This window comes from Stegodyphus dumicola, chromosome X1 (genome assembly GCF_044657685.1).
Source record: "Stegodyphus dumicola isolate Sdum_Otavi_A_Nest chromosome X1, ASM4465768v1".
NCBI classification, from domain to species: Eukaryota; Metazoa; Arthropoda; class Arachnida; order Araneae; family Eresidae; genus Stegodyphus; species Stegodyphus dumicola.
In genome coordinates, this window is record NC_140780.1 from 224,441,310 (window position 1) to 224,463,647 (window position 22,338).

General features: G+C 33.0%; 1 protein-coding gene across 1 annotated transcript in view; it reads left to right on the plus strand.

The window, feature by feature from the left end:
* Loxl2 (Lysyl oxidase-like 2) overlaps nt 1–21,115 on the plus strand; it is a 60,700-nt gene extending 39,585 nt beyond the window's left edge. The window contains exons 5-8 of the mRNA XM_035359066.2: nt 9,071–9,211; nt 10,945–11,062; nt 11,655–11,907; nt 20,054–21,115. Of these exons, the coding sequence (XP_035214957.1) occupies nt 9,071–9,211; nt 10,945–11,062; nt 11,655–11,907; nt 20,054–20,176 (635 nt within the window). The 3' untranslated portion in view covers nt 20,177–21,115. The remainder of the gene's footprint in view (nt 1–9,070; nt 9,212–10,944; nt 11,063–11,654; nt 11,908–20,053) is intronic.
* Nucleotides 21,116–22,338: the final 1,223 nt, after the last annotated feature.

Below are 22,338 nucleotides of genomic sequence, written 5' to 3' on the forward strand. Positions count from 1 at the left end.
TGTGCGTCCTTACACGTGTGTGTTGAAGTATATTTTAAATGGCAGATGAATAATTTGAATGAATTGTATGAACAAATCAATAATTTGTATGTATATTGTCTTTAAATGAGTAAATGAAGAGAGGGAGATTAGGAAGTACCACAATTTCATCACAAAAAAAAAAAATAAAAGCTCTAAATCAATTTAAAATAACTTTGTGTTCTGAGATTTGAAATTTATTCCGAAACAAAAGTGATATTTATTGCCTTAAATGGTCAGAACTTACAGGATATTGCAGACTATAGGAAATCGTAAATAGGAAATAAAGATAAAAACGTTGCTATATTTCTCTCATGTATAGTCATTATAATTGTTTTCATGAAAGAATATAATTAGTTCATAAAGGAACTAAATTTATGATTTAGGAAGTACACTTTTTATGAATGAAATAACATGCAAAACTCCAGTGTAATTACGAATTCAGTTTATTATAACTACTTCAGAAAATCCCTTTTTAAATAATAAACTTAAGTTTTCTTTGAAATACATTTTGAGTTAAATGTGCATAACAATTACAGAATTAACTTTAAACATTTTTGCTAAGACATTTTTGTCGAAGACTGAATAAAGGAATTTTATGAATCAAATTACATAACATAATACTATTTTTGCTACATAGTGCAAGAAGGAAATAACAAAATGATTCTCACAGAATTGGAAAGGCGAGTCATTCCGTGCTATACATAAGCGAATCAGCATAAAATGAGTATTGTATTTGACGGCATATAAGACGCCCTTTTTTTCCTAAATTTGGTCTCAAAAAAAGTTACCTGCGTCTTATACGTGAAGGACACAGGTTAACTTTCAATACTGAATGCTATTTTTAGCCCAGATAAAGGTCTAGACACTCATAACTTTTTCTACATCTACATGTGTGTGACCTTCTAAATAAGGGTGCGTCTTATATGCAGTCAATTTATACAGAAAGGAAAACTGCTACTCTACAGTAAAGGCAACATTATATTTTGCCTCTTTCTGCAAAATGTAACTGATAACTTAGATGAAAAGGTTGCGAGTAAAGTAAGCGCAAGTTTTTAAATTTTTCTTTTCAAAGTTTCTAATGTTAGTTCCAAACTTGATTTTCTCTTTTTCAGTTAGATACAAATGTCAGCTTGATTACTCCAAATCATACATCCTTTAGGAACATGCTGATGAGGCGCGTCAGCAGTGATGATTTGGCACGGTCAATTTGGTACAAACGCAGTCGGTCCGCATACTCACTAAATGAGCAAGATACTAACAGGGCTGGAATAGCTCTCAAGAAATTTAATGTCTTTTAGCACCGATGCTTAGCTTCCTGTTTGAAGTTGTGAATGTCTAGGCTTAAATAAAACTGTACGAGTTACTGTAATTTCTATTATAATATTTATAACTAAGATAGTGACGCGATCTCTAGGAAAAAATAGCTAATATTTATCGAATAAATAAGTTATGACTGAATTTTAGCGATAAAATATACAAATAAGGTATATAATTATAAATTAATTGTTAATAACATTTTACTATATGTATTCAATTTGCCTTAGCCATCATAACATTATGACTGCTTTCCAGCTATTGAACTGCTGCCATCAACATATCCATACTTAATAATTACTTTTGTTATCATGAAATCTCTAGACTTTTGATAGGTATGTTTACGTTCGTTAGAAATGCGAGGAATAAGTAGACAGTCTCTGAAAACAGTGTAAGGTAATTGTCCCGCCTTCGTAGCATGCCTTCGTGGTGTGGTGGTCTGCACGCTGGGCACGTGTTCCAGAAGTCCGTGGTTCGATTTTAGGCTAAGCCGTTGCTCATTTTTCATCTCTTCTGTTTAAAAATATACCTAATGTCTCTGCAGTGTCGCCCAAACTAAAGGGCTGGTGGATGATAATTCTCCACACCCAAGATTTTGGCGATTGGGTCACCTAAAAACTCCAGTCGCCCTTTAAAAGGGGGATTATATAAGGTATTTCTCCCGCCTTCCTATGGTGTGGTGGTCTGCACGGTGGGCGCGTATTCCAGAGGTCCGCGATTCGATTCCCGGCGAAGGCGTTGCTCATTTTTCATTACTCCTGCTTCCAAGTAACCTAATGATTCTACAACAGATTACCTCTATATGCACTGGGTAAAATACTTTGCCAATGAATGTTCATTTAAATTGGATACCAGAATAAGGTCTTCTGATTATGTAGCACAAATGTCAAATAAAACTAATGAAAATAACTAATCAGTTAGCCTGTTTCCTCTATATATATCTGTCTCTCCCTCTCTCTTTTTCTCTCTATATATAATTAAAAGGTAAGAATTATGTGTCATTCCTTTGTTCACGAATTAAACAAATTTTAAAATATTTTTGCTTCATTAACATTTAAAACTACAATTGTTCTCTTTCTCTTCCTGTAAGATACGCAATATACTATGATTTTTATATCGATCAATAATTTTACCAATAAAAATAAATGTTTTGCTCATATTAAGATGCGCGTAGTTCCTATACGTTATCTTAACAGGACTGCGTGAAAAGCAAAATGAGGAGACCGTTGATTTAAAATTTATGCAGGCTAACAAGAAGCCTGAAGGGGTACTTTGAAGCATGCTTGGCAGGTTAACTTTTAGAACAATATATCTTTACTATTTTCACTTCTGCGAAGATAAATTCTGAAATTCCGAGCACACCACCTTTAAATACAATGCAAGCTAAAAGCACTCCTTAAATGTGATGAAGAATCGTAAAGTACACTGCGATAATTTTATCTATTTTTTATTTTTTCCCTCTCTGCGCTTCTCCCACGTTTGCAAGGAGCAGACTGGAAGCTTGCAGACAGCTAGAAAATTTGTTGTATTACAGATCGGTATTGTGGTATGATTGTCACATTATTCAAAGAATTTCAACTCCGAAAGAAAACGTCGCGTTTGTTAGTGTTGTGTTGAACTTAAGAACAATGATTTGCGTTGCATTTTCTGTGACCTTATAAGGCTATTGTTTTGTTTTGTTAGGGCGCAACCCTGTCCACCTTGCGAAACAAAGTTTGCCCTATGACCCTATACGGGCTACGCCAGTACAAAAATCACCACACAACTATACAAATACACGAATCACACAATGCCAATGGCTTCTTTATTGTTGTCCATAATCTTCATAATCTTACGCGCTATTCCTCTTGCCCTAAGTAAACCATTTTTCATAAAATATATGTTCGCTCCATCAATGCATCTGGTTAACTTACATTCTGTAATAAAGTGGACATTGTCTCCTACTTTTGTACATACTTTACATAAATCATTATCTTGAACATGGAATCTTTTCAGATAAAAGGGAAATCTCCCATGACCTGTAAATAACTGATTCAAATCAATGTCATTGTTAATATTCATATTTTCCTTAGGAACAAAAATCTTCATGAACATATTATTTTTAGCAGAGTTTTCCCATTGAGTCCACCATTTATCTACAATGTCACACTTCATAATGTTAATGCATCTTCTCCTGGAGGCTTGTACATCGACACTTTCAATATCATTACTCATTGTTGCCTCCTTTGCTAAGACATCCGCTCTCTCATTGCCCAAACAACCAATATGGGCTTTAACCCAATTAAAATTCAATTGATGCCTTACCTCCAATTGTATCACCAATTTTTTAATAATTTGAATATTTAAATGTTGCTGCTCGGGGTCAGAGAGTGCTTGAAGAACTGACATACAATTAAAATGTATTGTAATTATATGTGATTCATTTAGATTTCTTACAAGTCACTCCAAGGCTTTTTGTATAACAATCAGTTCGGCTTGATACACCGAATTATATTTTTCTAATTTAAACTTCGCATGTTAAATCTCCAGTCCATGATAGAACACTACAAATGCTAAGCCAATTTTTCCATCCAACCCCGAGCCATCCGTATAGACATCAATATCATTAAATACAGGAAGGCATCTATTAAAAGTAATTGATCTTTCCCTTGGATGTAAAAGATGACAATTAAAAATATAAAAAGCAGTGTTAAAAACAATATTATTTGTATATGTATAAAAGTCAATCTTATTTGATCTCAATAAAAACTTCTTATAAGAAAAGTCATAGGACAACGAGATGGGTGGAATGCCTGCAAGTATATTAGCAATTTCCGTAGGAGCAGTTCTAAAAAGTCTTGTGATTGCCAGCAGCCAGCCTCTCTGGATAGAATTCAATTTGTTCCTTAGTCTCAGCAACTCCGCCGCCCTAAAACCCCAAGCTCCAACACCATTCATTATAATAGGAGCAATAACACATTCCTAAATTTGTTTCATAGTTTTACTCTTAACGGCTAAAATCTCACCAGAGAAGGATCTCTATAACGCTATTGTCTCCCTCCCTCATTTCCGGATCCTTTCGTGGTGTAATTGGAAGTAAACTCGAAGCGTATTCAAGAGATACAGGGTTCGAGTCCCGGCGAGAGCATTGCACATTTTCCAAGTTTTCTACTTCAAAAAATATAATAATGACTCTACAAGTGGCGCCCGAACTAAAAAACGTCGTGGACGATAATTATTGACCACCAGGATTTGGCGATTGGGTCTCTTCAAACCCCCGTCGGCCTTTGAAAGGGGCAGTATAAAAAGTATTTTCTCGCTCTTTTCCACATCCTTCGTAGTGTCATTGAAAGATATTCGATGCGTATTCTAGAGGTCCAAGGTTCGAGTTCCGGCGAGGCGAGGGCACTGCACATTTTTCATGTCTCTAGCTTCAAAAAACGCCTAATGACTCTACAAGTGGCGCCGAACTAAAAAAAAAGTGGTGGACGATAATTCATCCCCACTGGGATTCGGCGATTGTGTCCTCTCATCCCCAGTCGTCCTAAGGTATTTCCTCCCTCTGTAACTGAAAGCATACTCGATGCGTATTCGAGAGGTCCAAGGTTCAAATTCCGGTGAGGGCGTTGCATATTTTGCACGTCTTCATCTTAAAAAAAAACCTACTGTCTCTGCAACTTAAATGGAAAACTCCAACTGAAATTTGTAGAAAAACGATGGAAGAGTATGGTAGCGAATTTTAAATCGCAGTCAGTTGCGTAGACATCACATTCTTCTATTCGGCTGATGAAATCTAACCAATCGAACGCAAGTAGACCTAGAAAAGGAATTTTCATGAACAAACAATGCTGAAATAGGTGCCTCTAATAGGCGAAATGTATCGGGCCTATCGGTTCTTAAGTTGAAAAAGAACTAAGATATGTAGCTTCACAGTGGATATACGTAACTTATCTATTAAACTTTTGCAAAGGGGGGGCAACAACAATAATAACAATGTATTGTGTTTTTTAGTTTCACCCTCATATTTTGTTTCTGTGTTAGAAATTAGATAAATATACAATTTGCAATTTGTATATGTGTAAACAAAATGTTTGTAACTAATAAATGGCTTGTATAATTTATTTTCTATTAATAACCTCTTATAATTTTCTTATTACTTGGCAACTAATTCACAGCTTTATTTACTGATTATAAGCCTACTTATTAAGTTTTTTTCCCCAAGGCATAAAGCTATGGTCTTAATCAGTTTACACCTAACACAGGCAAATGAAATATTTTAGATGCGCTATCATTGGAAGCTATTCATTTATACTATCTCTTTAAGAAATATGGAACCGAAAGTTAAGGAAAAGGCAGTGGCACTAGAAAACAAAGTTTACTGTGTCTGAAGTCAAAGTAAATACTGTTGAGTTGATGCAAATGAAATGTTAAGGTAAAAAGTTCTTTACTGTTGAAGAAGAGGAACCAATGTACCCTACATCGGCAGAATTTTATCCAAAATCTACGCCAGTCTTTTAATGTTTTGTAGTCTGATTTTAAAATGGAACTATCTCCTTCTATGGGTGTAAATGTGATTGATAGTTCATCACATTAATTAAAACACATTGATAATTCATCATTTTCAAGTCACTTGTGCCTACCGCTATAATAACCGTGCAATACTCGCTTTCCACTATAAGTGACAATTCGATGTATACAATCTCATTGCTCTGTTCACTGGCAAAGAGAGAAACTTCTGACTTCCAAATGAGTTTGTGAATTCTCTGAAACACCGATGTAGCTGGATTTTCTACATCTTTCTTAGGTATCGAACGATAGAATATATTCCAATCTTTTATGTTTGAACTGATTAAATCAGATACATTCCGGTGACGTCGGAAGTCACCTGATGTAAGAACTGCTAATGTAAACAAACAAGCATGTGCTGTGGTAGATGCGTTGAAAATTATGAAACTTTGTTTACTTTTAATTAATTATGAAATTTGCATTTCATCTTAAAGTATTATTTCACCCATTAATTAACTGTTCATTCATTTGGTTAGTATAATTTTGGTAACTCGTAGGTTATTGTAATATTCACGATACTCTTTTGCTTGCTGCTTTACCATGTTTTGATTGTTAATATTTATTTATGAATTCTTTTCTTGATCTGATAATTAATTCATTTATAAAAAATGTAAAAATGAATATATTAAATCATGTTTACATAGAGTGAAAAGAATGAAGTTACTATAAATATTTTTTATCATAATTTTATCAGCTTAACAAGCAGAACGGTAAATATAAATAGTCGGTTTCTGAAAATCGTAACAGTCAAATTTCTGGAGCACTGTAAATGCAGTTGGCCCTTAAATCATGTAAGAATTACGATGCCAATGTTCTGCGCAGTTCAAAATTAATATATAATTTTATACAACTTAAAACTTAATTTTCAGCAACTGACTATTATCCTATTGATAGTATAAACTGCAAATTAACACATTTTGTATACTATAATATAAATGTCACAAAAAATAATAGAGATTTGTGCAACTGAGTTCAATGCAGTACTAGCTGTGAAACTGATAATTTTTGATAATACAATTTTCTTCATTTTATAATAATAAAAAAGTACTATCTGTATACATTTTGAATATTCAAAAAAATGTGAAGTTTTTTTAATCTTGTAAGTTACATAATTTATGTGCAGAATTTTTTATTTTAAAATCATGTAGCTCAAAAAGATTTTTAGGTGTATTTATTGAAAAGATCTACCATAGGAAATAGACTAGTGTAATTCTAATGCATGTTATCTCAAACTATGGTCTGACACAACCACTGATTTTCAAGGACTAAATATACATGCTAATTTAATATTTAAACTAAAAAACTCAGCAATCTCCCATGAAAATTTAGAATTAAGTATAAATTCTTATAAAAATGTTTCAGTATTACTGATGTTTCTAATATTACAGCTGTTGGTATCCTTAATATCTACAATGGAAGGTATTAAAAAATTAACATTCCGCTATTTATGTGTATTCATTAAAAATCGATTACAACAGCTAAAATATTAAAACATAGCCTGATGAAATTAATAAAATTTTAGCAGCATAAAATGTTCTATGACACTAAATAATATTAATGAGAGAAAATTGGCTTTGTATTTATGTTCTTGCAGATAAACAGCTCTTTCCTGAATTAGGATATTTCAGTAATTTAGAACAACTATTCATATGAACTATCAATATACTATTATTACACTGAAAGTTTGGAAAACATTATTCAAGGTCTTGGGAATAGTTTTCAGTTAACTGATATACACTTAATATTCTTAATAAAAACATTATTAATACTGGTAAGGATCACGCATAAGAAAAGTTATAAATCTTACCTCGTTTTCTGCAGAAATTTGCACAGATGCTTCATATTTAATTGATTTCTTCATTTCGGCTTTAACACGGCATTTTATAAGTACCGTGATATCCGGCATTACTTTGAAACAAATATTGTTCACATGTTTTTCCTTGAATAAAAAAAGACCCTACTTTTTGACATCAAGAAAAGAGAAATAATTTCTCGCAGTAGCCATAAATTTCTAAATTCGAAAAATCAATTAATTTCAGCGGAATATCTGCTATCGACTCCATTGTAAACATAGCCCATGCCGATGTTGTTGTTCTTAAACACGTGACCACATTTTCCCTCTTCTTCTCTTGCGGAATGCATCTCATTGTGTCAAGGAACTGTTTAAGAGCTTCTACAGTATTGCTGATTAATTCAATAATCAATATTAAGTTAATAATACAATGATATATCTCTTTCAGAATTTTTACAACCGCTGATATCTAGTATTTTCATAAGCGTACTTTCTTCGGAAGATTTTTTAAAGCATTTAATGATTTTCCTGCAGAATAAGTTCCCACACGTAAAGGAAAATCTCTATTATGTTAATGTACTTAATGCTCTAATCTGAAACCACTTTTAGTAATAGTTAATGGTTCATAATTATAATTACACCTGGTTAGATAATTACATCTAATCAGATAGATAATTACACTTCCCTAGTTAGATAATTACATCTAATCAGATAATTACATCTAATCAGATAATTACATCTAATCAGATAATTACACCTCCCTAGTTAGATAATTACATCTATTCAGATAATTACCCCTCCAAAGTATTAGAAGGATATTTGCGTACAATGGGATACCATTTTGGACAAATCTATAATGAAAATCGTCTAGCGTTTTAGGTTTATACATAGAGAAAAATGCGACAGTGTCAGTGCAGTGAATTTCTTCTAAAGGGAACTGAATCTCAAAATTTCCTAGTTTTTGCGCTGCGCATTATTTAAAATAGCTTGTGCGAACAAATTTCTTTTGTTGTTTAGTTGCATGGTAATTATTTTATTCTTGAGATGGCAATAAATCGTCTTAACATTGTGTATCCTAATCTAGGCTGTGGGGTTAGAATCAAACTGGCAAGCAGGGAGTTTAAGGTCAGAGCTAAAAATTCATCAAGCATTCAAGCGGCTATTTCATTTGCACTAAGTTAATAAATGTTTGAGGTTTTCCTCAAACATTTATTAACTTGGTTTTCTTCATAACCTCCTGTTTTCTTCATAACTCAGATATATAAATCCAACAATATTTTGACCATATGAGCTCTTTTACAGTTAATGCATTTAGCTATTTTACCTTATCATAAATATAAGTTGTATTTCTTGAAATACTTTTTATTGTATGAAATTAGAGTCCTGAAATTTTTTCAGAGCTTCCGGATTTGGTGCCAGATGAAATTGAAGTTGAACGGTCAGCATACTTAGAAGATAGACAACTCTTATTTTTGCAGTGCGCTATGGAAGAAAATTGTTTGTCGTCGGAAGCCTATAAGTTGGACAAAAATGATTATGGTAAATTATTTTTAATAATTTTCTGAAATACTTGCAAGCAAATCTAAAATCCCAACTCTCAGAACAAAAGTTAATAATTCCACATATGAAACAAATACCGATATGAAAATATATATGTGGCCACAAATACAAAACAAATACATAAATTAATAATTCAGCAATGAAATCAAAATAATTTAGATATTTACAGATATGTACAACAATATCATAATATTCTCAAAATATTTTACATTTCTGTTCAGTCCTGTTCCTTGATTTTCATTCGTAGATAATATATAAGAAATAAGTATAGAAGTCAAACATTAGAATTTAATACTATTTGTAAAAAGCCATTAGTGTATAATTTCTTTCTTTTTTATGTATTCTTATATTAATCTAATTTTTAAATAAGAAAACTAATGTATAACTGTTCTTACAATATTGTCTTTACATATTTCAAGTAGTATTACCTCTATGCGCACACATTAAACAAAAAACTAAATTTTTAAGTATTAAAAGCTTTTCTTTTATGATTATTTTTTCATATTTCTGGATTGAATTAAATTTTAAATAACGTCAATGACAGCTAGGGAAAATAAAAATAAAAATATGTTCTTCAGAAGCACTTGGGTTTTTCTGTAAGGTTAGATTGAACTATACTGATGATGTGTTAAAAAGGTAGCTGACAAGGAAAAAAGTGTACATTTTGTTTAAAAAAAATGTAAATTATTTAACATTTCTTTACTGAAATCCAGGGATCCTAAAAAATTTAATCTAAGCTATTTTTTATAGCCGAATGGCAATGAAAAAAATTTTAAATGTGCTTTGAAACAGTATTAAGAGAAAGGATCCTAAGCATTCTGTAGTCGGCAGCTTTTATGTTCTCATTCCCTTTTCCAGAACAAATTCTACGACTATTCGATTTCATTTGTTTGCATGATTCAATCTGACATAAATAGAAATATTAATAGGAATTTACAAAATTTCACTGACATAAGTTAAAACATTAATTCTAAAACTCTGCTAACTTAGCAGTAAAATATTTTACATTCATCAAAGGTTGGCAATTTTTTTTAAATTCTCAATTAAAATACATAATTGTGCGAAAGGCAAAAAATTTGAGCAATGAATAAAATGTTCTATGTATCTGGTATGAAATATCCCCCGCCCCTCTTCGAATATTGCAGACTTCCTTTTCATCACCCAAGTAAATGGAGCGTCATGATGACGGAATGCTGGGATATGTAGAGCAACTGATCTTCTCATTATCTGCATTGGGCATAGTAGAAATAATCGCTTCCCCCTCCCCCCAAAATTGATTCTGTCACAGACCTGGAAGTAATGAAAGCATAAATTAAAAAGTACAGCTAATTAAAATGAAATAATAATGATAATCTTACTATACGAAATGGGAACTTTGTCAACGAACTTGCTACTATACGAAATGAGAACTTTGTCAACGAGTTTTGTAATTATTTTTCAGAGAAGGAAAAATTCACAGATTTATACTTTATGTAAAACAATAGTAGCATTTGAAACAAATAGGAAATCGAAAATGGAAAGGTGTTTATTAAGAAACCAAAGAGAGCAAATTACTTGACAGACTGATGAATCACGTCTCAGTTATTTAAAGAAACAGGCTAGGCATTTACTTATAAATGTTACTACATTTGCCGAAAATTAAAATAAGCTGTTTCTTAGCACGTGCATGCTGATCATTGTTATTTTTGTGTTTCATTTTTTTTTATATATAGGTTGGCTGTATGAACAAAGAAGATTACTTAGGTTTACGGCGAGAATTGGAAACATTGGTACAACAGATTTTAGACCATTTTTACCTAAGCACGCTTGGCAGTGGCACATGTGCCATCTGTAAGTCTATTATCTTATTTCTTAAACTATGTTATTTAAGATTAATAAAATATAGGTACTTTTCAATTAAGTATTTTCAAAATTTCTTTTATACCTCATTCCGTAAGATGCCTTAGGTGGTTGGCTGTCACGCGGATGGGCTCGAAACCAAATAACATCGCATAAGGGATAGAATTTCGTGGCTTTATTACTTCTGTAGAATAAGGATACTAAACATCCGTGGATCCGAAAAACCTTGAGATAGACTGATGGTCAGGTAAAGACAGCATATTTAACTGATAAGAAGTATATAATATTCTTCGATTCCATTCCCGGAGCGCTGTCGGTCAATGCTATTTTTAATCACATTTCTTTCCATTTTGTAAATTTTAAACTGAATTATATTGTTTTATTAGCCAGTTAATTTTAGTTTATTCCACATTTGATTTTAGATAGGTAATTATGCATTGGGCATAGTAGAAATAATCGCTTCCCCCTCCCCCAAAAATTTATTCTGTCACAGACCTGGAAGTAATGAAAGCATAAATTAAAAAGTACAGCTAATTAAAATGAAATAATAATGATAATCTTATAATCTTTCTTTCTGTTGCAGTCATTATCACAGCATGGAGGTATTTGCTCACTTCGATATAATTAATTTGCAAGGTGAGAAGGTTGCAGAGGGTCACAAGGCCAGTTTCTGTTTAGAGGACAATAATTGTTTACCTGGAGTTGAAAAAAAATATGCTTGTGCAAATTATGGAGACCAGGGCATATCCGTAGGCTGCAGCGATACTTATTTGCACAACATTGATTGTCAGTGGGTAGATATAACTGAACTTCCACCAGGAGTTTACAATTTCAAGGTAAGTAATGGAAGTTTATAAAAATAAGATACAAATTAAAATTGAATAATAACATAATATGGACTAATGACTCTGATACTATGTACAATCAATGACTGGTTACTTTTCCCGCGAATTTTTCTTTGCAGTATTTCTATTCACACGCTATCCTTATACTCCTCTCTGCGTAATACGCATTCCTTTCCTTTTATCTTCCTTTCTCTATAACCCAGTACCTGTCCACAAAAATGCAGAAATGCGTATCAGTGTTTTATTTCTTGCTTTGTTCACTGAATACAAATAAAAATCGTGCAAGTTTAACGAAACCATGAGGATTCTACAGAAAAAATTCCCTGAATTGCCCAACTATGCAGCCGCCGCTCCATAAAGAGGCTTCTAACATAAGAAAAACATATGAGTTAAAAAGCTGAAACGTTAGAGAACACCTCCTTACTACAATAACGTTTTTATGAACTCGAAGCCATTAGCAAACTTGATCTTAATTTAAAAAGCAGCTTCTTTTATAAGCTAGAAAATTTGAAACAAGGAGAACTCTTTAAAAATAGCACAGGCATGAAAAATAGCACAGGCATTTTAAAAGTAATTTGAAGAATTATTGCAAATTATAGTTTGAAATGATAACTCGAAACAATGAACCTTTTTTCCCTATTTTGGAAAACCAGTGCGCAAAAAATATCGCTGTTCTGAATCAAACTTATATATCTTCCTTAGATGGGTTTTGTAAACCTCTCGATATATGAATTTTTCTTAAACATCGACGGCCATCTCCTGAGCTGTTTTGAAGTCATCTTACTATTTCTTCACGATTCCTATAGATCAATCATAATAGTCATCTCTCTCGAAACCTAAATATATTTTCGCCATGTGGAATGAAAACCAAAAAGGGAACAGATTGCAGTACTGCAAAAATTACTTAAAAACAGAAAAGCAAAGTAAAGCAAAACCAAAGCGTAAAATGAAAGGAAAAGTTAACCGGTGGTGCATCTGTGTACATCTGTGTTTTAATGCATGTAACTTTTATGGGGAGGCAGAACTTAATCCTTGAAATACTAAAAAATAGAGGAAACATTGTAGAGACATTAGTTAATTTTTTAGAAGCAGGTAAGATGTAAAATGAGCAATCGCCTTCGCCGGGAATCGAACCACAGACCTCAGGAATACCGGCCCAGCGTGCAGAACCCCGAAGGCACGCTAGGAAGACGGGAGAAATACCTCATAACATTATGTAAAGTCAATGGTTTAAATCTTAATTTGAACAATTTGTGTTCAAACATTACAAAAACATTACAAAAAATGCATTACTTTCCCAAAGCTTGTGACAGTAAATTCAAAGTAATTGGAAAAGTTATGCACTGAATGAATGATAATTTACATGAAGCTACGCAATTCTGTTCTGTAATCACGACTAAACAGTTAGAGTGAACCACACATATTTTAGTATATTTGTAATCAAATTTATCACATTTTGTAGATTCCAAAAAATATAAGCTGTGCAAAGAAAAGAAACGTACTGTAATAAGGATGTGACCTCTTATCACCTTCATACAAATTCTGCAGCGAAGTTCCACCCTTGAATGAGCAGGTAAAATGCGCCCCAGGACAATAATTGCCCTTCCTCTAAAAAGGTCAATTTTCATTACTTGAAAGCAGATGGAAGTACATGAGCAGTGCACACATCTAAGAGCATTCCAAACCCAAGCACCCAAAATTAATTTTTCAAATTCCAGCGGAAATCTTGACTCATCCGTGAAAAGTAAGTTGTGCCATTCATCTTGCTTTCCAGTCCACATGCTAACGACTCCCCTTCAAAAGTGCTTCTCTAGCTTTGATGCTTAAAGGGGCACCAGGATATACAGTCCTTTCACACGTTTTTTTAAAACTGTTGTAGTAACCATTGCTCTTAATCCGCTAGTCCGGTCAGACCTTTATTTAAATAAGCCCAAATATATTCTTTAAGCACTGATTTGCTTAATGATCTATTTAAGCCGAATCTGAATAAGCTATTCGCATGTGCTGATAGCATTGAGGTAAACCTAAGAGCGGTGGATTGGTTTCCGAAGGCTTTGGAGTGAATCATATTTCTACACTTTTTTTTCGCACTATATTCCTACTGAAATTTTTACTTTAATTTTTTCCATGGGAGTTTATTATTTTTCAAAATATTATATCCTAGTTTTACTTTTATAAGAATATGCATGTATGTACGATAACCCTAAGATCTTTTATTTATATGAGAAAGGAATTTTGAAATCAGCGCAAACACATAGGTAAATTTATTACGCACATGTGTTCTTTTAAAAAGATGATTATTTTTATAAGTTTTCCCTCAAAGGTGTCAAATTTATAGATTAGAAATAATATTTTACACAATATGAAAGAAAAATAACCGCGTAGGGGGCGCATAATAGAGGATTAACTGAACTTCTATTAGAAAATCCAGCTGCAAAGTTAAAGAAAGTGATGTTAACATTTTACGTTACATGTTATCCTGTTTATTTCAAAATTACATATACATAAGAAACTGACTCTAAAATTTTGTTGTCTTTTTCATCTCAAAATTAGTCCACCAGTGGCTGAGCAGTAAAGTTGCTGAACACTGGTAGTTCTGTCCGTGTTTCGAATCACGGCGAACGGGTTGGCTGAATGAGCATTTTCGTGTTTTTCTCCATGTGTAACGTGTATATGAGTCAGGTTGCTTTAAAAGGTTATCCATGAAGACATCCCTTCCCTTAGCCTGATAGCTCTCGAGTCATTTGCCATAGTAAAATAAACAAACTAACAATCATCTCACAATTAAGGCATATTTTTAAAATATGCGGTAAACCCTTGCGAACGCGAAAGTTATGTCGTTAACACATTACGCGTACGGTAAAATCGCGTTCTGCAAAATTAATTTTCTATGGAAAAAAAGTGGATTAGGTATAGTTCAGGTTAAGAAAGAATGTATAATTTATACGAACCTAAATATTATTTTAATTAAAAGGGTAAAATGAAACAAACGTTAAGTCTCAAAATTGAGACCCGGCGAAACCTATTTCCCAAGAATAACGAGAATTGGTACATCGCGCTTCCGTTCAGGAACACAGTAACATTCTTCGACAGTAGCATTATGAGCAAGCTGTAAAACACCAAAAGCACAGAGAGCAAACATCAATCAAAACTCTCCGGACCGTCACCGTGGATGACCTCAAACGTGACAAGCCCACGCACCTTCACCCGCGGCCGATGCTATTCGCACCAGCGGTGCGATTAGCCGCTTAAGCTGTTCGCACCAACATTAACCACGCATGCGCGTTGAGTTGTCAGATCCGTCATTTGAACCCAAACGAAAAGAACAGATTCTACGCATGCGAACTGCCTAAGTGTTGTAGTGAATCTTTTTTTTTTTTTTTTTTTTTTTTTAAGGCGGGTTACTACCTTGGCGTAGTTTATCCTTTTTTAAGCGTTGGCTACTTTCAAAAGTTTAGAAAGGAAAATGGGTTCCTTTTCTTATAAAAAGAAGGAACACATTTCCTTTTATTAAAAATATATATATAAAAAGTGCAGATTTTTATGTGCGCAATGTTTATCGTTTTCCTGAACGGTTGGAATAGTTTAAATGACTGATTTGGGGGGGGGCAAAATGTCCTTGTTTACATTTTTTGTTCTTCTTAGAATACATTTAACTTCAAAGATGTGATGTGTTTTGTGCAATCAAGACATTCCTCTTCTCTTCATTCCCCTTTGAAAATTTGCGTCCGAGAAAAGATAATAAAAATTAGAGGATTTTTGTGTAGAAAATGTAGACAATTTCATGTATTTTCAATGGAGACATTAAAAGCGATTAAATAAACTATTAAATGAACAAATAATCATACAATACTGGTTATTAACAATTTTGTATGTCTGTTTATTTTTTTATGGAATTACTTGGCATTTTCAGGACACAAAAAGTATTTAAAAAAAACTTTGAAATATTAGTACAAACACATAAATAAATTAAATTTAAATAAATACTGGGATGTAATTTAAAAAACAGAAATAATTTAATGTAAGAGATTTAGATTTAAAAATTTGCACACAGAAATGATTTATCAAATTTTATAAGGTTTTATTTCATAAATAACTTTGATTTTGAAATATGGCATTTGAACCTATAAACATGTGTGGATACTGAAAAAGTGATGAATATATAAGGATATTATAATTTTCAGTAAGTTTTCTTATTGAATAATAAATTCTGACAGTCCTATGCTATAAGACTAGGGTCTAAGTTTGCAATAAAAATTCCTCTGTTAAATCAATAAAAGAATTTAATTAATTTCTGTAGCTTTTTTGTCAATACATTAAAGATTTTTTAACTAATTACAATTAGAACAAAAATTAAATCCCTATTTTATTTAATCATTTCCTGAACATTATCATGTATATAGACCTCGTCTATATACATGATAAGACCTCGTCTTTGTAACTGATAATTATTACTTGCAATTTATTCTCTTGCTGGTGAACTATTAACAACCCATTCTTATTGCTGAGTTGGGTTAACAAGCTTCGTTTTCGCTACCGCCTGCCTTGCTGGTACTTGGGCTGATTGTGCGCATGCGCGAACATAGGTGGTGTGAGTAGCCTCTTAGCTATTCGCACCGTCTGTGCGATTAACCACTGCGTCCACCCGCCCGCCTGGAAAATGACAAATTACATCACACGTGCCATGGCACCTACCTCCACCATTTTTCAGCGGGCTCAACTAGGCATGCTCACCACTGAAAGCACTACAGCCACAGCCCACCAACCCAGCGATCAACTCACGCCCATAACATACACGCTCAAATCGCGACGAGAAGTTGTATCTCCTCATATCACATATAAATTCTGAGGAAGGGTGTGTAGGGATATGCTTGCTACTTTGTTTCAGTAAGATGCCTGTATGTGTGATACACAAACGGATACTAGACTTCGGCCGCTGAATGAAACATCATTCTACCTAAACTGCATGAGTTTCGGTCTTTACATTCTGCGGTACACCAACTTCTACATGTTTTCGAAGGTATCTCGAATGGACTTAGCAACCAAGATTGACTGGTGGACTCTTTTTTGATATTTCAAAGGCCCTCCATCGCATTTGGCTAGAGAGAATAACTTACAAATTTAGTACTCTGGGTTTCCTAGACAGCATTACGTTCACAATGAATTCCTATCTCATGGATAGACACTTTATTGTTCACTTCAAAAATACATGCTCAACAAATCGGTAAATCAAAACCGGTGTACCACAAGGGTCAATCTTTGGCCCAATAATTTCTTTACTTTATGTGAACAACCTACCCCGCACTCCCAACACAACGCTTGCCATGTGTGCAGAGGATACTGCGATCCTCGCAGATCGATGAAACTCTTTTCTGAATTCAGTTAAACATGCACTACAAAATCACATGCATGCACTGGAGTCCTGGCTTCAGAGCCGGAAAATAAAGATCAACGTCGAAAAAACGTGGGCGGTGATGTTTTCATACCGAACAGCTATCATCTTTAATATTTACATGTATAATACTGTTATCCCGTAGTCCAAGCAAGTAATCTATCTTGGTGTTATACTCAACCAAAGATTAATATGGAAGCCTCACATTACACGCGTAATCTCTGAATTCCGGAAGTGTAAAGCTACTCTTCACCTCTTAATTCGTCGGAACTTGGTTTTATCTCTTGACAACAAGTTACTCATTCATAAAGCCATGTTGCGTCCTAACACATCACTTATGCCTGTGCCGTCTGGGGTTTCGTATGTAAAACTACGTTTCAGAAACTGCAAATCAGTTAAAACATTAGCTACGCTAAATTGCTCGTGCTTGCTGGTTATACCGTAATGCAACTATACACAAAGAGCTTGGTATAAAACCTATTACTGTATTTATTGCAAAAGTTTCCAAAAAAAATTAACTCAATTTGCAGGATTAAATGCTAAATTAAATAAGCCATGTTGCGTCCTAACACATCACTTATGCCTGTGCCGTCTGGGGTTTCGTATGTAAAACTACGTTTCAGAAACTGCAAATCAGTTAAAACATTAGCTACGCTAAATTGCTCGTGCTTGCTGGTTATACCGTAATGCAACTATACACAAAGAGCTTGGTATAAAAGCTATTACTGTATTTATTGCAAAAATTTCCAAAAAAAATTAACTCAATTTGCAGGATTAAATGCTAAATTATGATCTTTATCATGAAATTGACAGAAGAAGGCCTGAAGCCATCCTTAGACGACATTTAGATCATTAATGTGTTCATTTATCTGTTGTGCTTTGTCTTTTGTATCGCCCTCCTTATGCATAGGTAAAAATGGGTCGCAAAATGGCCTTATAAATAAGTGATTTTTGGTCTATTACTAGAAGGCTGTGTCAAGCGATTAGGGGGTAGAGTGTGGATTTACTAGCTCAAAACTTTGTAATTATGTGTTAAGTGTGGGGCTTCCATGTTAAACGATGATCTAAGATTACACCTAGGTACTTTACTTCCTTGGCCCATGGAATAGTAGTATCACAGAGGGTGAGATTTCCATCAACAGTCAGTTTTATTGTGAGCATGACAGTAATGGGTTTTTCTATGTTGATTTTTATTTTCCATTTGCTGAGCCTGGACTCTAGTGCGTGGATGTGTGTTTGTAGTTGTTGGATGGCTGAGCTAATAGATGCATTTTGGGTGAGGATCGCAGTATCATCTGCGTGCATGGCGAGTGTTGTGTTCTGTGTGGGGGATATCATTCGCCTAAATATTAGAAAATAAAGACGGAACTAGCGCCCTCTGGGGGACACCTGTGCAAATTTTTTGCTTAGTGGAATATGTGTTTTTGATGCGAACGACAAAGTATCGATCTGAAAGATAGGAATAAATTGTTGTAATGATGTGTTCTGGGAAACCCAGAGTTATTAATTTGTAAATAAGTCCATCAAGCAACACGATCAAACTCCTTAGCTATATCTAGGGAGATTGCAGCAGTTTTGATTTTTTCTTGCAAACCAAATGAAATCATTTCCATGACACAATATTATTGATGACCAGTAGATTGATGTTTTCTAAAGCCGTACTGTTGCGGAATTAGAAGTCCTTGGTTTTCAGAACCAGAATAACTTTTATACCAATGAACTCAGATCATCAAATGAATTCGATAATGAAATTTTTAGAAGTTTTTTTAAAGGTTTGTTTGGTGTCAGTTTACTGTAATGGTTATCATGTGTATTTCCATTGAGACCAACACCAAATGACCTATTTCCTGGAAGTTATCATCATTTAAACACTTGTTCTCACTCATATTAAATTTTTTATCCCCAATCTTTTGTTAAGTATTAAACCTAGGTGTTTTTGCAGCTATTTCGGTAAAACATAAAGTTTTTACAACTTAAACTAGCATTTTACCTGTCATCTTAGCTATACTTTCCTATTTCTCGATCTTAGAGGTATGTGAAGTTCAAAACAAATGGTTAGTTTGAACTCAAAACTTAAGCTGATTAACAAAATAATCTAACCTTGCAATTATGATTGGGCACTCTTCGTTGAACAACTTTACTTCATTCCTCTTTTAGCTGTATTTAGTTAAAAAGAGAAGCCATTCCATGGGCTCATTGAAAGCGTCTTAATTTGTATTACAACAGCAATAAAATTTCTTTCTAGTTCCTGAAAGGTTTGGATGATTTCTGGGAACAAAATATTCAAGAGCATAATTCGTAAAATAAAAATGACAATTTATGTTAAAATAACATGCCGAACAACGATTTATTTAGAAGTCAAACAACAGAAATCAGAGTTATATTTGCGAATTTTCCAGGACTAATTTCGATGGTTTAACTACCGAAACAACTTCAAGGCAGCTGAGGAGGCTGGCTCGGTAGTTAAAACATCGAAACTAGTTCTGGAAAATTCACAAATATAACGCTGATTTTTGTTATTTGACTTCTAAAAATAATCAAAATAACAGCTTTTGTTACTTACAATTTCATTTTACCCTCCTGTATGTAACTTTAAAATGTCACTTTGTCAGTATAAGACCCAAAAGTCTGCATATTCTTTGCATTATCCTTGTTTGTCATTAATATTGTTTATATACAGACTGAGATTTACTAATTATTTCATTGAATATCGGGAACTATAATTTCTCCACTTTTTCGTTGCAGGTGTCAATAAACCCGGAGTTTAAAGTAGCAGAGCTTAATTACGACAATAATGCTGCGGTCTGCCAACTTTTTTACAACGCAGTTTCAGCAAGACTTTTCAATTGTACACTTCAGAGACCATAAAATTGCATAATCATTTCAATTGCAGTCTACAAATGCTATGCAATGCATAACTAATGAAGTCGCCTCTTTCATTTAATAAATACTTTCGTAATTAACACGAACTAGTTTTGGAAACTTTATGTGGTAGAAGACAGCTTCTGAGGTAGTCTTTATTCATCGTTAATTTATTTATTTCAATGTTGATACGTTTAAATTTGTAAAGTCTATGTCTGCAAGCTCAAAACGTGCCTAGTCCTAACATTTAAAACTGAGTTAGCTGTTTATTCTTAACTTGTGTAAATATCCAAGCATGTAATTTTACAAAATTTTGTTATATCAGCTTATGTTCTTATTTATTACTTATGTACTAACTTCACATTTTCAAATAATTTTGTATTCATAGAAGTATAAGCTCATGTGTTGATAGTAACCAGTAACATATACCAAATTGTAAAAGGCAGTCTTTTGCCAGATCGAAGCCATTATTTTATGCACATATTTTAGTGTTATGCAATATTGTATTCAGTTGATCTTTGTTTGGCTAATATCATAAAAAGTTAGCTAAATAGTCTTGATAGGCATATATTCGTATTTTAATATAGCCCTCAGAGTGTTTTTAGAATTTATTTCCATAGGTTTTTCATTTTTAATGTATTTTTATTATATTTTTGCAGTGCTTATTTGCAGTTTTATAAATATAATCTTCCAAAAATATATCTAAAGCTGTCTTTCTGCTGATATCATTCGGTTCTTCCATCAGAATACTATTTTTATTACATAATTTTCAACTCACTTTTTTGCTTATTATTTGTAAAAATAAATTTTAAAATGATTAAAAGTGAATAAGAATTATCAAATAGGTATGAGTTAATTTTTACTACTTTCTGTTTTAAGCAAGGATAAAAAATTACTTTGCTCAGTATTGTGAAATCAAATTCTATATAAAGGTAAAAATAAAGATTTTACTCATCGAATTTGCATTGTTATGGTTGTCATACTTGACTTTTTCTTTACATCTGGTGGATATTATAAAATAAATTAATAGTAAAAGCCTATCATAATTTACATTATTGCAGTTAATCTTTTTCTTTCCAAGCAAAAGAAAGTAACTCAGGCACTCCACCAATAAAAACTGCACACCAGTGTACTTACTTCTGAATATTCGCAAGTCGGGCCTCCTTAAGAAATACACAGACAACGATCTTATTTTTAGCAAAGAATTCTTAATAAATGTGTTAAATACTAAATGCTTGAAATATTGTAGACTAACTGTAAATTAGTAAGTTTCGTATTTCGAAACTAGTTAAAATAGTATGAATTATTAATTTATGAAGAATAATGTATTTCTTATTTTTACGGTTACTAGTTTTCTCTGAAATTCATTTATTTAGATTAGAAAAGCAAGATCGATCAGAAATGTTATGCTTTATACATCACCTTACATCTTCGTGAAAAATTTCATTGTAAATTAATAGTTTTTCACTGCTTGAAATGACTCTGTCATTCTCTATACTATAAGTAATATAAAATAGATTTAAGTAACATAAAATGCATTAGGTTTCATTTTAAATTAATCTAGCCAGTTTACGATTATTTTGAATTAAATTTCTATGTAGCGAGCTTTACGCAAAAGCATGTTAGTGGTAATAAGCTAAATAATTTTAGAATTCTCAATTTAGTATCTTAGTTTCAGGGTTCCTTTTAAGGATTTCAAAGATCTTTTGATTGGAATTTGAAATATCACAACACATTTAAGGTGCATTTAAATTAAACAAATCGCAATTCACCTTGAGAATATTTTACGGAATCCATTAAAGAAAAAGTTATAGAATTTTCGGTTTATTCAGAAAGTATATCTTGTTGGATTCTTATTGTTACAAGAAATATTATTCAATATTAATGTAATAAAACTTTTATTTCGTCAGTTATTCTAAAGAATATAAGTACTGATAAATAAGTACTGGCATATTCTACTCACACGCACCGGTGAATTAATATTTAAAAACATAGTTATAGGTGTGGTGTGGTGTATTTAATTATGGCAAAGCACACTAGGGCTATCTGCCTAAGGGAAGGGATGCCTTCGTGGAGGACTTTCTAAGGGAAACTGGCTCGTATACATGTTACACATGGGGAAAACCACGAAAACACCCATGCAGCCAGCCCGTTTGCGGGATTCGAAC